The sequence below is a fragment of the Haliotis cracherodii genome, unplaced genomic scaffold, assembly GCF_022045235.1.
Source record: "Haliotis cracherodii isolate W230 unplaced genomic scaffold, xgHalCrac1.p SCAF_6, whole genome shotgun sequence".
NCBI classification, from domain to species: domain Eukaryota; kingdom Metazoa; phylum Mollusca; class Gastropoda; order Lepetellida; family Haliotidae; genus Haliotis; species Haliotis cracherodii.
In genome coordinates, this window is record NW_027266319.1 from 3,414,687 (window position 1) to 3,428,675 (window position 13,989).

The window sequence follows — 13,989 nt, forward strand, 5'->3', positions numbered from 1 at the left end:
TATTTATGTTAGCTTTGCACAAAATTTTAAATGAATTCCAATCAGATTTGTTAAATTTCCACGTAGAAGAGTGAGTATGGTTAAGCAATAATCCAGCAATATCACTGCAGTGACACCAGAAATGGGCTTCACACATTGTACCCATGTCGGGAATCGAACCCGGGTCTTCGGCGTGACGACAGAACGCTTTAAGCACTAGGCTACCCCACCGCCCCCTCAATGTATCAGAAGGTGCATCTGCCAAGGTAGTGACCAAAGTAGTTTCAAGAATAGTCGCTATCGCTAAACAAAGATCTGAGGAGATCCCATTGCGGGTCACGTCAGAACGACCCTTCATCCGACCAATCACAGCGTCGCTTACCAGATCATGAAAGTGACAGTCGGAATATGTTTTCTAATCATGCAACCTCGAAAGCGTTAACACGGGGTATTCTGAACGACAGTTACGGTCCGTATGACTGATTCCGTCCAAATTATCGTCTGTCTCTCGCTTCCGTGGGATAAACATTTGAACGGAGGAGGCGTTGGACAGTCCGTGGGAAATCACTGCCATATAATCGCAACCATATAATATATATTCCGGAATGTTCGTTTGTTCAGTTTTCACAATTTGAATCGAGACCTGTGTCAACATATTTTTCAAGCGTAGTCTGAAATGGAAGTCGCCAGGTTGAAACGAGTGCCGTTAAGCTCGAGAAAGCTGCTTTCTAATTGGCTGATGTCAACTTTTTGTTAGTCGTTTCAGTCGTCGGTCAAAGTTTGCGAAAGGTCGTTCGGACGTGATCCGTAATTGGATGTCCTGAGATCTTTGTTTAGCGGCAGCGAGAACTTAGATCTGACTTTAATGAGATTGAAATAGTCGGAAAATGATCTCTACCACACGAATCATCATCAAAAGAGAAGGATCTGATATAGATAAATCTATGGCAGAGTATGTACCTTTGCCTGGATGTAAATATGTATCGTTACCGCCAATAAACAGACATAGATTATGTTTCTTAAACAAGTCCTCTAGCACTTTACCTTTGTTATTGTGACTTGTTGAACCCCATACAAGCAAGAAAGATTCGAGGAGCTGATCAATAAGAATATCGAGATCCTTGACGTGATGAGCTGAAGAAGGAGATATGTTTTATGAGTGAGTGAGTGAGTGAGTGAGTGAGTGGGTGGGTGGGTGGGTGAGTGAGTGAGTGAGTGAGTGAGTGAGTGAGTGAGTGAGTGAGTGAGTGAGTGGGTGGGTGGGTGAGTGAGTGAGTGAGTGAGTGAGTGAGTGAGTGAGTGAGTGAGTGAGTGAGTGAGTATGGTTTTACGCCGCTTTTAACAATATTCCAGCAATATCACGGCGGGGGACACCAGAAATGGGCTTCACACATTGTACGCATGTCGGTAATCAAACCCGGGTCTTCGGCGTGACGAGCGAACGCTTTAACCGTCAGTCTACACGACCGCCCCCTTTCATGAACATAAAGTAATGAATCATGTATTGTAAAACGTACTGCCACTGCCTGAAGGTTCGTATTTAAAGACACAGGACCGTGTATTGTTACATGTTTAACCAAAAATGATGCGCCACCATATGCTTTACGAATTAATGGCTTTAGCATGGTGACATATTTTATACAGTTTATCACTTTCTTTCAAATATGTTTCTTGAAAGATGAAGGCTATTGGATTATAGGTACTTGTTAAAAGCTTAACGTTGTCATTATTTGCCCTTAAACCTCGACAATTCCATTGAATTAAGGAGTTTTGATTACCCATTTATGTCGGAGTAACATAATCTACCATTTTTGGGGGGTGAGTGACCACTGAAATGGCTACTAGTGCTCACATACTTCAATATCAATATCTTCAAGAACTCCTTATCTGTTATAGAGTTGCACAGTATCTTTGAGAGCCTGAGGCACCCTGTCAGTTTGAAGTTGTTTTTTTTCGTAATGGGAACATTGATAGATTTGTTCGGTTGGATATTTATTTGTGTAGATGATGACATTTCTCTTTGCTTTTATGACGTTTCGTTTGAATCTGAAATTGTATTTAAACTTAATTCATTAGATTTAGATTCGGAAAGGTGCTTTGGATAGTCTGGTGTTACCCACGTCAGGTCTGTTTAACAAAGAATTGATGCTCTCACCTTTTTGATTGCAGAAGCATATAATGAGTGTATGGTGTTCACAGGGACGGGTCATGTTTCTTGTTATCAAGAATCAGAGTAACTGATTCTCTTCTCGCATTTACGTTTTACCACAGTGGCCTCTTATTTCAATACGGAGCTGTCTGTTGAAGATGCCATATTGTCGCCTTTGCAATGTAAGCTCTGTATGGTCTAGGGGGGCACGGGTGGCCCAGTCGTCTAAGGCGCCGCGATTCGCTGTGCAGAATTGCGTCCCTTGGGCACGCCAGAAACCTATGATTGTGGGTTCGAATCCCGGTTCGCCCCGATTATGTTTCTAGGTTTGTCAGCACCATACCCGTGCTCGTGGGTTTCACCGAAGTGGTAAACGTCTGAGACCTGCATCACTTCGGGCTTTCCTCCCACATTAAGCTGACACGCCGCGATGTAACTGGATTATTATTAAAAGCGGCGTTAAACCCATCTCACTCACTGTATGGTCTAGGTGCACGTCTTTCCAGCAAGATCAAATTCTCTGAGGCAAGTCAGTGTATTCGTGCAAGAATTTTGCCCATGGCCAAACTTCTGGTATGAAAAGATCCACGGGCATATCAAAACATCCAACTTTAATAGAGTCAAAAGATAGGTGTTCGACGGGAACACGCGGCCATCTTTACAATAGTTAAATCGTTTTAGCTCAATGACATCGTGACTTCGAAGTTCAGACACAATTTCTGCAACTGATTCATCAGCGAGATATCTATACTGAACAACAAAAGTTCCTGTGACACATTGAATAAGATTTAATGCAAAATCATGTTTTTTACAAAATCTGAACCGATTTTGGTTTGCAACGGATCAAAGACTCCTGTAAGAGTTCAAATGGTTTAATTTGCTATACTGACTTCAGAAAAAGCGTAATTTCATAAAAAAACCCATGAACATGCCAAAATGTCAATTTACAAATCAATAGCGTGTGTGTCCACCTCTGGTTGCGATGCAAGCAACACATCTTCGTCTCTATGGAATGGATCAGGTGTCGCAAAAAGTCCTGTTGGATATCTGTCCATGTCTGCTGGAGAATGTTTCAAAATTCCTGGAGTGCAACACGTGGTTGACGTCGAAGGCGCCGATCCATCCCATCCCACATGTGCTAGATTAGTGAGAGATCAGAGGATGACATTCACCTTGTTTTGTTAAAGAGAATCCTGAACAAGTCGAGCAATATGAGGCCAGGCGTCGTCATGTTGAAAGGTAATGCCTGGGCCATGACGACGAAAAACGATAGAACAACAGGGCGGTTGATCTCGTCGCGGAAGCGCTGTCCATTGAGATTCCCCTCTACCACTATCTAACGGGTCCTCTGTCTTGCTGTAATCCCACCCCATACCATAACGCTGCCGCCCCCGAACCGATCTTCTTCCATGACAAAATGATTGACGTAACGTTCACCTCGACGTCGGTACACTCGAATCCGTCTATCGCTGTGGCTGAGTTGAATAGAACTTGTCCCCACTGCATGGCCGTCCAGCGTAGACGCTGTCTGCACCACTGTAGACGTCCTTGATGGTGGTTTCCTGTCACAATGGGACGTCTGGATGGTCTTCTGGCGACAATCCCTGCACATCTGAGGCGACGACGTACTGTTCGTGAAGATATTCGTCGATGGCCAAGGATGCTTCTGTTGCTGGCTGGAATCGATTTCGTAGGTGTGTTGTTCGAATCCAGTTGTCTAGTCGATTTTTGGTTACGCGTGGCCTTCCACTCCGAGGATGGTCTCTGACTGCATTCGTCTGTTACCAACGTTGCCATAAACACCAAATGGTGTTTCTGTGGACGTTAAATTGTCTTGCAACATCACGTTGACTCGATCCTGCTTCAAGCATACCAGTGGCTCGCAGACGCTCATTTTCGGACAGGCGTGGCATTTCGTAGTGTTGAATAATTACGTAATTTTATTGTTTCTCTGAGTGGTTGTTGTCGGCACGATGCTAAACATTGCATATGGAATCCTGTTAACGCACATGTTTTTATACCCATTCTTGGATAGTGTCAACTTTTGCATGGAATGCATGGTTTTCTGTAACAGTTGCGTTTTGTGCCTTGATTCCACACATGTACTACAATATTGAAAACCAAATATTACTTGTTTGAAAAATACACTAAAATATTGGTGTCACAGGAACTTTTGTTGTATATCTATATCCCGGGTAAGACCTTTGTAGAAATTAAGGGTCTTGTGTGCAGAACAGTTAATTGGAATGTTAGCTAATTTTGCTGATGTCATTAAATTTATTGCTTTTGATTTCGTGGCACATTTAATCAAAAGCCCTCCAAACCACAACTTTGTAACCTCTTACAAGTCACCAGCTTTGCCTTGTAGACCTTTTTCCCAAAGGAAATGGTGAATATGAAGAAAGAGTGTCATCACCCTTTGCTTCAAAACCAAGAAACCAAGGCCAAGGATCCCTTTCAGAATTCAATAACCTCGTCACAGTTTCATCCGCAGAAGAGTCAAAGTTCGGAATCTCATACTGATAGTTGCCGTTTTGGTTTTTGCTTTGTTTTGTTTTTGTTTTGTTTTGGTTTTTTTATTTATTTTTTTTTTTTTTTTTTGTTGTTGTTTTTTTTGGGGGGCGGGGGGTTGTTTACCCATGGTTGTATTGATAGTGGTTCGGTAAACCTGCTCCCTGCCCGCCATGGAGTGCCAACAAGGGCGATGTCATATATAAGCGGAATTCCAGCACTAACACAAACGGGATACAGGGATGTTATACTCGAGTAGATCCAGAGGATCAGCCAGATTGGCTCATGAGCCACCGCCTTCCGGGCATATGAACTAGGCAAGTATGTGAAACAACTTTATGAACAGAAGACTATTCAAAAAGGAAATGTACAGTGTCAAGACTAATCAAAAACGTCATACATAGGGTTTGACATAGCCGGCCGATTGATAGAACCAGGCCCATTCTACCATCCGTCTGGGTGAAGTTAGGGTCAAAGTGGTGTGTTCGGCAAAAGGAACTGAAGGAACTCAAGGAAAGGAAGTTGCTCCAGTGACCCATATCCAATTCCCCTTCCTCCACCGACACAAGGTCGCAACCCACGGCAAACAGGTTGGTCAGTTCGGCCGCCTCTTACGACCGGCAATGGGATGCTTTGACACATTCTACCCCGGGTTCCGTATAGATAGGAACGTCTTCACATGTGGATAGGAGCACCTGAAAGAACGATCGCTGTATGTATATGGTGCCTCATAATGAACAAGGCCTTGTGTAACCTAGTCTAACACCGCCGGTTTTATCAAATTCAGGTATTTGTTCACCGAAGTCTACTGATATAGTTCATTTAACCTTATTTTTATGAATATTGTTTTTATTAAAATATCCCTAATGTGAAATTATGCAAAATAGAATGTATATTAGCAATGATTACAAAATGTATAGTTACTCGTATTTAAAAACGAAGTGATCAATAACCTGCCATGTATATTTCATTTCATTGCTTCCTGTTGCATAATATTGCCATGATTGCACTCAGCTAAGTAATTTCTTTGAAATCAACATGGCATCGCCCATTGCAGGGGGTGGGGGGGTGGGGGGGGGGGGACAGGTTGGTTGTAGAAATAGTTACAAAAAAGACTGACTTGATTTTATTTCTCAACAAACTTTATTGATAATAACAACGGAATGTCAATTATTTTGAAATTGTAACTCGTACCAGTTGGTTGAAAATAGCTCAGTAATATATATTCAGAATGCATTGTTCCAAACCCCGAACTTTATTCATGCAGAACCTGACCTACGTCCGTTACTGTACCGTTACTCGCACCGTTACTCGTGTCTCGTTCTAGCAACTATGTATCTCATCCCCTAATTATATTACGTTCCTAAGATATTGAGGATATGTCATGTGTCGAGTGAAATATCATGTTTCTCTCATCGATCGCCGGGGCCAAAGGTGACATGTTAAAGAGTGCCGAAGCCACGAGTTAAAACTATCACCTTTTCCACAGTCATGAGATGAGAGTGAGTGAGTAAAAATGTAACGTCGCATCGGCATTATTTCAGCCATATAGCGACTCACGAGATGAGGGAAACATGATATTTCACGAGACACATGGAATATCCTATTGAATATATACTTGTTGTGCAGGTGTCTACCGGAAATTTAAACTAGTTCATTACAAATGTAAAACCTTGAAACGTAAATTCTCCCTACACAAAGGGACGGTTCACCACCCCTTGTATTTGCGACTTAAGTAGATTCGTGTTTGCAAAATATTTTAAAAAGTATGAAAAAATATTTAGGGTCACGATTGTTCTTCATCATACATTTTGATATGATTATATACAAAATCAACTTTAACAAAAAATATTCTTAAATACATGTACTAGGAGACCGCTGAGAGAAACGAAAGAATACACGCTGGTCAAGTAACAAAAATGTCGCTTTGCGAAAAGAACAGTTTCGATTGACGAGTTAAATGAGAAGTTTACTGTTTATAACGAAACATTTTCTAGAATAAACGGCTAGAAGTGATATTAACTCCATAAATGACCTTCTGTCATTATTTTGCCTTGTCAATGTGGACCTAACGTAAACAGAACGTCAACAATTGTGTACGGGCTTGTCACTAACAACAACGGGTGACAATTAAAGGGGAAGTAACTCTTGTATGACAATAGTTCCGTCAAAGTGTTATGTTCACTCCAGTGAAATATCAAGTGTTATGTTCACTGCAGTGAAAATATCAGTCTTTCATGCTGAAGTATATCATAAATTGTATATCGTTCTAAAAACTGAGTACGTTTTCCCCACAACTTAGTATCACGTTCCCTCCACATCACTTCGAGCTTTCCTCCCTCATCAAACTGACATGCCGTGATATGACTAAAATTTCCACAATTAGGTATCTCGTCCCGACAGCAAAGTATTTCGTCTCAAAAACTTATATAATAAGTACCTCGTTGTTACAGCTTAGTATCTCATTCCCACATTTTAGGTAAACAATAACAAACGGTTGTAAAAAGACAATTGTCTGCTTTTTTCAAAGGATTAAATTTAAAGTTACTCAACTGTGTTTGGTCGACGAGACGGTTCAACGTTCGAATTTGACAGGCACCACACATCCTCTGAGTTTACATACATTGTACGTATCCATTGTATATACAGTAAAGTACGTTTATAACGAACACGCTTATAACGAACTGACGGATATAACGAACTGAATTTTTGGTCCCGACTATTTGCTATAGTTATGCTGTATATATGCTTATAACGAACTACAGTTATAACAAACTAAAGTTAGTGGTCCCTTCGAGTTCGTTATAACCGTAGTTTACTGTACATTGTACTTTAGCCTACATGTAGAATGACCCGTTCTTGGTGCGAATCCTCAGTTTGCATCCTACAAGAAGCTGATTTGCATTTAACGTAACTCGTCAACAAGAGTCATCAGAAGATGACAAATCCCCTGGGCCCCATAAATTGAAAAGAACAAATAATCTGCCTGTTACTGGTACTGTAAGTCCCACTGTATTTCTATCTAATCTGTCTGTCTGTATGCAAGAGTATTTATTGAACTATCAAGACAATATCAAGGAACTGGGATTCGGAACTTTGTGTTTTTATGTCAGGTACACATCACTATGAAACTATGAACACTAAGAGTCAAATCAGAATTGTTGCCATGGAAACAGAAAAATATATAAATTTAAAACATCCCTAAATAGCAAAAAAAAAAAAAACGCTAGTTAAGAAACCTGATCGTTCTGTGTACACAGTTTCAAGAAAGAGTATCTATAGTTTTAGAGATGTGGTCCTACAAAAAGTGTTTGTCTTGAACATAGGAACATACGCACTACAACTGTAGGATTCTACCTCACTTAGATATGCATTCTATATACAAGCTATTCATGGGAAAGGGCTATCAAGTTCGCAGTCGATATGTCTAGATCTCACTATCTAGGTCAACATCAACAGGCTGTTTTTAACATTACGTGATGCATGACCGATCATAAGGGTATACACAAGGGTAGATGTATTCATGCCGCTTAATAAATATGTTAGTACGTTCTTCCCTGATGTATATGAAATGACCGGGTGTGTAAGGTACAATGTATGCACTATTGAATAAACTAGTTTCAAGGACAGGTCATCTCAAAGAGAGATCTCTGTTCTGAGGAAGATCTTTTTCCAAGAAGCCCATTCATAAGTATTGTGATATGTGGTGAGGTATGGTATCCTGTTCAGGCCATAAATCCACCTTGCCACATACGAATAAATGTGAAACCGTAAAAAACTGTAACCGTTCCCTGTTTATTGTGAGTGAGTGATTATTGCTTGACACCGGATCGGCCTTCTTACGGCTTTTCACAGCGAACAGTGTATTGTAAACCCGTGTTTCTGAACGTTGGCCCTCATGTACTCCCATAGAAACAATCTTTACCTATACATAGTTTAGTGTTACTCTATCAGCCGACAAGGCGTGTAACAGCACAGTCTTATCTGCTCTACACTTGGTACGTACATTTCATTCTATGTCTATTTTATCGAAAAATTGTCTTCTCTAAACAACTCAACGGGACTTATAACTGTGGCCATGCGATAATATAGCATGCCGATTAGGTCATGAAAAACATCTAACATATTCAGTACATCCTGTTACATTTGGAGACGGTGTGTTATTATACTTGGTATATGGTGTTATGGAATTGTACAAGGTACTCTGCTTTTAGCAGATATATTTTATGTTTTATCGATTTTACTTTTATTTCTGCAACAAAATCTGAAATTCCTGTTTTAAAACGAAAGTTTGCATCTTAACCCTCAGGTTGTTTTATCCGCGAACTTTCTGAAAAACAAAATCCATGACACCTGAGCCTCCAACTGTGCCGGTCAGATCAAAATATGTAAAGAATAAGCGAATACATATTTTCGCTATTACTTTCTTCACAGATCGAATGTCATTAAATATAACCAGTGAATGAGCGAAACAGTTGAGAGATAATATCTATGTATCAAACTACCGCACAAACAATACTTATTTATAACTCAAGTTGTAACTGTCAAACAACACAACAAGAAACTGAAGTGTATTCTGAACATATTTACCTTTATGGCCAGCAGATTGAAATGAAAGTTAGACAAAGACAAAACGAATTTGAACCAAACTGAAGCAGAGTAAAATGAATGTGAGATTCATCATAAACTGTGTACTCTAAATGCTCTTACATGTGAAAACCGAAAGATCCTAACTGTCCTGTATGTCGTTACGCTCAGAGATGCTTTGATATTTATACATAAGCTCTTTATTTGTAGATCTGTTCGTCTATCAGAATGGCCAACATAGTCAGTGTTTTCATCCTTCTTATGGTGGCATTTCGCGCAAGAACATTTGAGTGTGGTAAAGATGATGACCCCTGCAAGATCCAGCTGCTGGTTGAACCCCGACTTACCATGATGGATGGGTCCAGGCGAGTCATGCCTACAAATGGAGGTCTTCGCTATCATAATGACACAGAACTTATTCGGGATGCAGCGGTACTGAACAGTGTTCTTACAACTGATGGAGTCTACGCCAGACTTGTCATCAGCGTCAACGGAACATTCCCTGGTCCAGAGCTTATCATGTACGAGGATCAAAATGTTGAGGTGTCGGTAACCAACGAGCTCCACACAGACAGTGTCACGGTTCACTTCCATGGCATGCATCAGAGGAACACTCCCTGGATGGACGGGGTGGCCTACATCACCCAGTGCCCTATTCTGCCTGGGTCAACATTCACTCACAAGTTCAAGGCTTCACCAGCTGGTACACACTGGTATCACTCTCATATTGGGGATCAGAGAAGCATGGGGCTCTATGGTCCTCTGATTGTCAAGAAAAAAGAGTCGCCACCAAATGTTATCGACAAACACATCATCATTATTCAGGACTGGAACCATGACATGGACCCAGAAACAGCTTACCAGAAAATGATATTTGGCATTTATGATTGTGATGAAAACTCTACGGCTTGTGAAAGATATAAAGAAACTCAAACTCTTGATGGAGCGTCGTTTAGCCGATTTGAGTTCCACAGCGGACTCATCAATGGGAGAGGAAGATACCACTATGGATCCGGTCCACAGGAACATAATGGGGCACCTCTTACAAGATTTGAAGTAGACGCAAATAAGACATATCGCTTTAGAGTGATCAGTGCAGCAACTCTCTATCCCTTCCGAGTCTATGTGGCTGGTCATCCCATCACTATAATTGCTTCTGATGGAAGAGGTCTGAAACCTATTCCTGTGGACTCCTTTGTTATTCAGAGTGGTGAGCGGTATGACTTCTACTTGGAAACTAATCAAGAAATAGGAGACTACATGATTGTGGCAGAGTCTTTGGAGGTCAACAAAACCAGTATGCATATCGCAGAGGCTATTCTTACCTATTCACGTGGTGTAAATGACTCAAGTAACAATGCACTGGTATCAAATGAGAGAACATGCAGTGAGATTCAGCCATGTCTAATATTTAACTGTCCATACCGATACTACCCCGCAGGGCAATATCGCAACTGCACCACATACAACTACGCTTCTGGAACTGAAGACGACGAGGACAGAGATGAAATCTTGAAGGAGAAACAGGTGAAACAGTTCTTTCTGAACTTCGCCTTTCCCGGAGAAACAGGAAACACTCCTGGCTCTGTAAATGGGCGACAGTTTGTGTCCCCTAAAGTATCAGCATTAACTCAACCTTCAAAAGTCCATGCTGCGTGTTCAGACCTTGGAGACAAATGTGGGGCTGACAAAATATGTAGTTGCACGTACACTATAGACATCAGTGAAGGTGATATTGTGGAACTGATTTTGTTTAACATGGGAAAGGGCAGAGGTTGGTCTCATCCGGTTCACATTCATGGTCATTCAGTCTACGTCTTGGCTTACGGGTTCCCTCAGTATGATACTTCTACTGGGAGGTATATGTCGGACAGTGACGATATAGAGTGTGAGGATGACTACTGTAATGTTGCTAAATGGAGAGGAAGAGTGAAGAGACAAATAAACGCTCAACGTAACTCAACAAAGCGTATCCCTCCCCTGAAGGACACACTGATTGTCCCAAGTGGAGGCTATGTCATTACACGATTCAAGGCCGACAACCCTGGTGTCTGGTTCCTCCACTGCCACATTGACCTCCATAACACGAACGGAATGGCCATGGCTGTCAATGAATCCTTCTCCAAACATCCCAAGCCTCCTCAAGGATTCCCTGTCTGTGGTGATTACACAGATTTCAAACTGCCACCAGTGTCCGGCGCCAAAGGTAGGTATTATCCAATCTTTTTAACCAATCAGTTTGAATATTTCAACTAGAAGTAGTATGTTCACACATATGTGACTGTTGTAATACCAGCGTCCTGTACGTATTAAAGGATACTTGTGGCCTTATGAATAAATATGCCAAGTACATGAAAACATCTATTCAAAAGACTTAATGCAGAATAGAACATATAAATAATAGAATAATACTGTTAAAAGACATTTTAAAACTTTTCATAGGCCTAGGTGTCCTTCACATTGTACATCTATCCTATGACTGCCATTCTCTCTTCTCCTCACTTCGGTTCAGCCTCTGTGCTGACCATCTGCACAAAATGTATACCACATGGTCTAATTGGGTGTGACAGGCCCGGGTGCTCAGCATGGTCCAGCTATGCAGTGTAGGTTGTAAGGCGAGAGGTATTATATTACCTGATTCTGATGGTATCTCTACATTTTGGGCTGAGAATCTGCACTGATTTACATCACAAAGAATGTAATTTAATACATCAAAACATATCAAATGTTCATGAGAATCGAATTGGTATAGAAATCCTTCAAAGTACTCATCAATAGGAGGATGGGCCAGAAAATAATGTCGGTATGTGATTCAGGATTTGATGTTTTAGTAAAACTGGTTTCAAGAAGACAATAAGTTCATGGATCATGACTGCTTGGTAGAACTGCAGCACCAACAGATGATATTTAGTTATTGTGCTTCCTGAGCGTTTTCAGGGCTTCATCGTGTTACATGTGATGTCTTTCATTGGAAAATGATTTTTCTCTCCAGGTATGGGTAACAGGTGCATGTAAACATCTCCTCACAGGCAGCTTAGGCTGTGTACGAAACACGGAGATGAGACTGCGATTTGAATTCACACTGGCGATAGCGCCATGTACTTCAAACATACACCTTGTATATCATATTTATTATTTGTCACGTCCATACATACAGTATCATAATATGATAGTGGCCTTACATCATGGGAAGTATAGGACCTGCCAGTGCTCACGCAGACTATACCATGGTTGAAATAACAATATTTCTTTTGATGAATACTATCAAACGTTTGAAATAACAATAAATCTTTTTCATGCACACTATCAGATGGTTTGAAAAACAATCTTTGTTCATTACAGCTCCGCGTCTTTCACTCGACATGTTCCTTGTGCTGTTTCTGCTCGGACAAGGTGGCAGCATGGGGTAACTGATGAAGTGACCATCACCATCACCGTCACCGTCACCGTCACAATCAGATGGGTACAGATTAGTTATCACTTTTTTGTTAATGTCAAATGTGTTGTGTCATTATACAATGCACATAAACGATCAACATTTTACTGACAAATGTCACATCTGAAAACGAACTAGGAGCTGTTTAGTTTTCGTTTATTTGATATTTGTACATATTTTACACATCTTTATATATTCCATTATAGCAACCTACATGAACGTGAAGCGACCAAGTGTATATACAAGTTATTATATCGCAACACATATTAAGGCACATTGGAGTTGGAAATAGAACTCCCCAAATCCCTTACGGTAACAAACTATATACCTATCTGGAGAGAAGAATAGTCCTGCTAGACAGAGGTAAAATGATCTACAACGAAGCATTGTTACAACGGTATATTCAAGAAGTTGTTATCCATACATTTTGTCGACTTAGTTTGCAAATCAAGTGCACTGTTCTAAATACATGTAAATGTACATTCCAAAATGGTCCCTGAATAAGTTTTACGAGGTTCAATGGTCATGTCACGTGACGTTATTGTGATTGAACGTTCGTTATAGATGTTCCCACAGATGATAGCGATAGAAACTTATCCAGCCCAACTGGGAGTTACGATCATCTTAGCGCTGAGGTCTCTTTGTGCAAGTGGGCGCTGGTTAATTGTGTACCATTGTATCCTGGTTGCGTGGGACTTCGCTCATGGTATAATTAAGGAACAAACAACTGAAACACAATCAGTTTGGCGTACTTACATTTCTTTCATCACTTTTGGAATAAATACTAACAATCCGTGTTATGGTTTGTTGTCAGTATAGACTGAGGCAATACTGCAGATGATTGATGATAACGATTATCCTTATCAAAGACTGTATTAATCAATATATTCTAGTTACACAGTGACGGGGATACATACATGCAAAAAAAGCCTTTCTGGATAAAAAATAACTCGGTAAAAGTTAAAGCAGTCCATTTAACCATTAAAATTAATCCATTAAATCAATGTCCCTAACATACGGTGAGCAGTATGTTATAATCGAATTACCTGTATCTGAGATTTTTCTATTAAGGATAGTATACAACGTATGTTTTGAGACTCAAATATCCTTCCAAATATGAAACTTATTGTAAATTATAAGTTATCATTATCAATGAAAATGAAAAACAAAAAGTCTTAAGGCAAATGTGTTGACGACTTTCCCTTGATTTATAGTTGAACCATTGACATGCCTTTGCGTGTGTTTGTGACATGTGCAAACGCTGTGTTAAGATCGCTAACACCTCGTATAAACACTATTTGATAATGGTTCATAAAGACATGCTTCT

The 13,989-nt window shown here is 40.5% G+C and overlaps 1 protein-coding gene across 1 annotated transcript; it reads left to right on the forward strand.

Annotated features, from left to right (window-relative positions):
- Positions 1 to 8,585: 8,585 nt before the first annotated feature.
- On the forward strand, positions 8,586 to 13,627 carry LOC139445106 (uncharacterized). The gene is made up of 3 exons (XM_071226198.1): positions 8,586 to 8,637; positions 9,437 to 11,432; positions 12,569 to 13,627. Exons 2-3 carry the CDS (start codon positions 9,455 to 9,457, stop codon positions 12,634 to 12,636), a joined length of 2,046 nt encoding a protein of 681 aa, XP_071082299.1. The 5' UTR covers positions 8,586 to 8,637; positions 9,437 to 9,454; the 3' UTR covers positions 12,637 to 13,627.
- Positions 13,628 to 13,989: the final 362 nt, after the last annotated feature.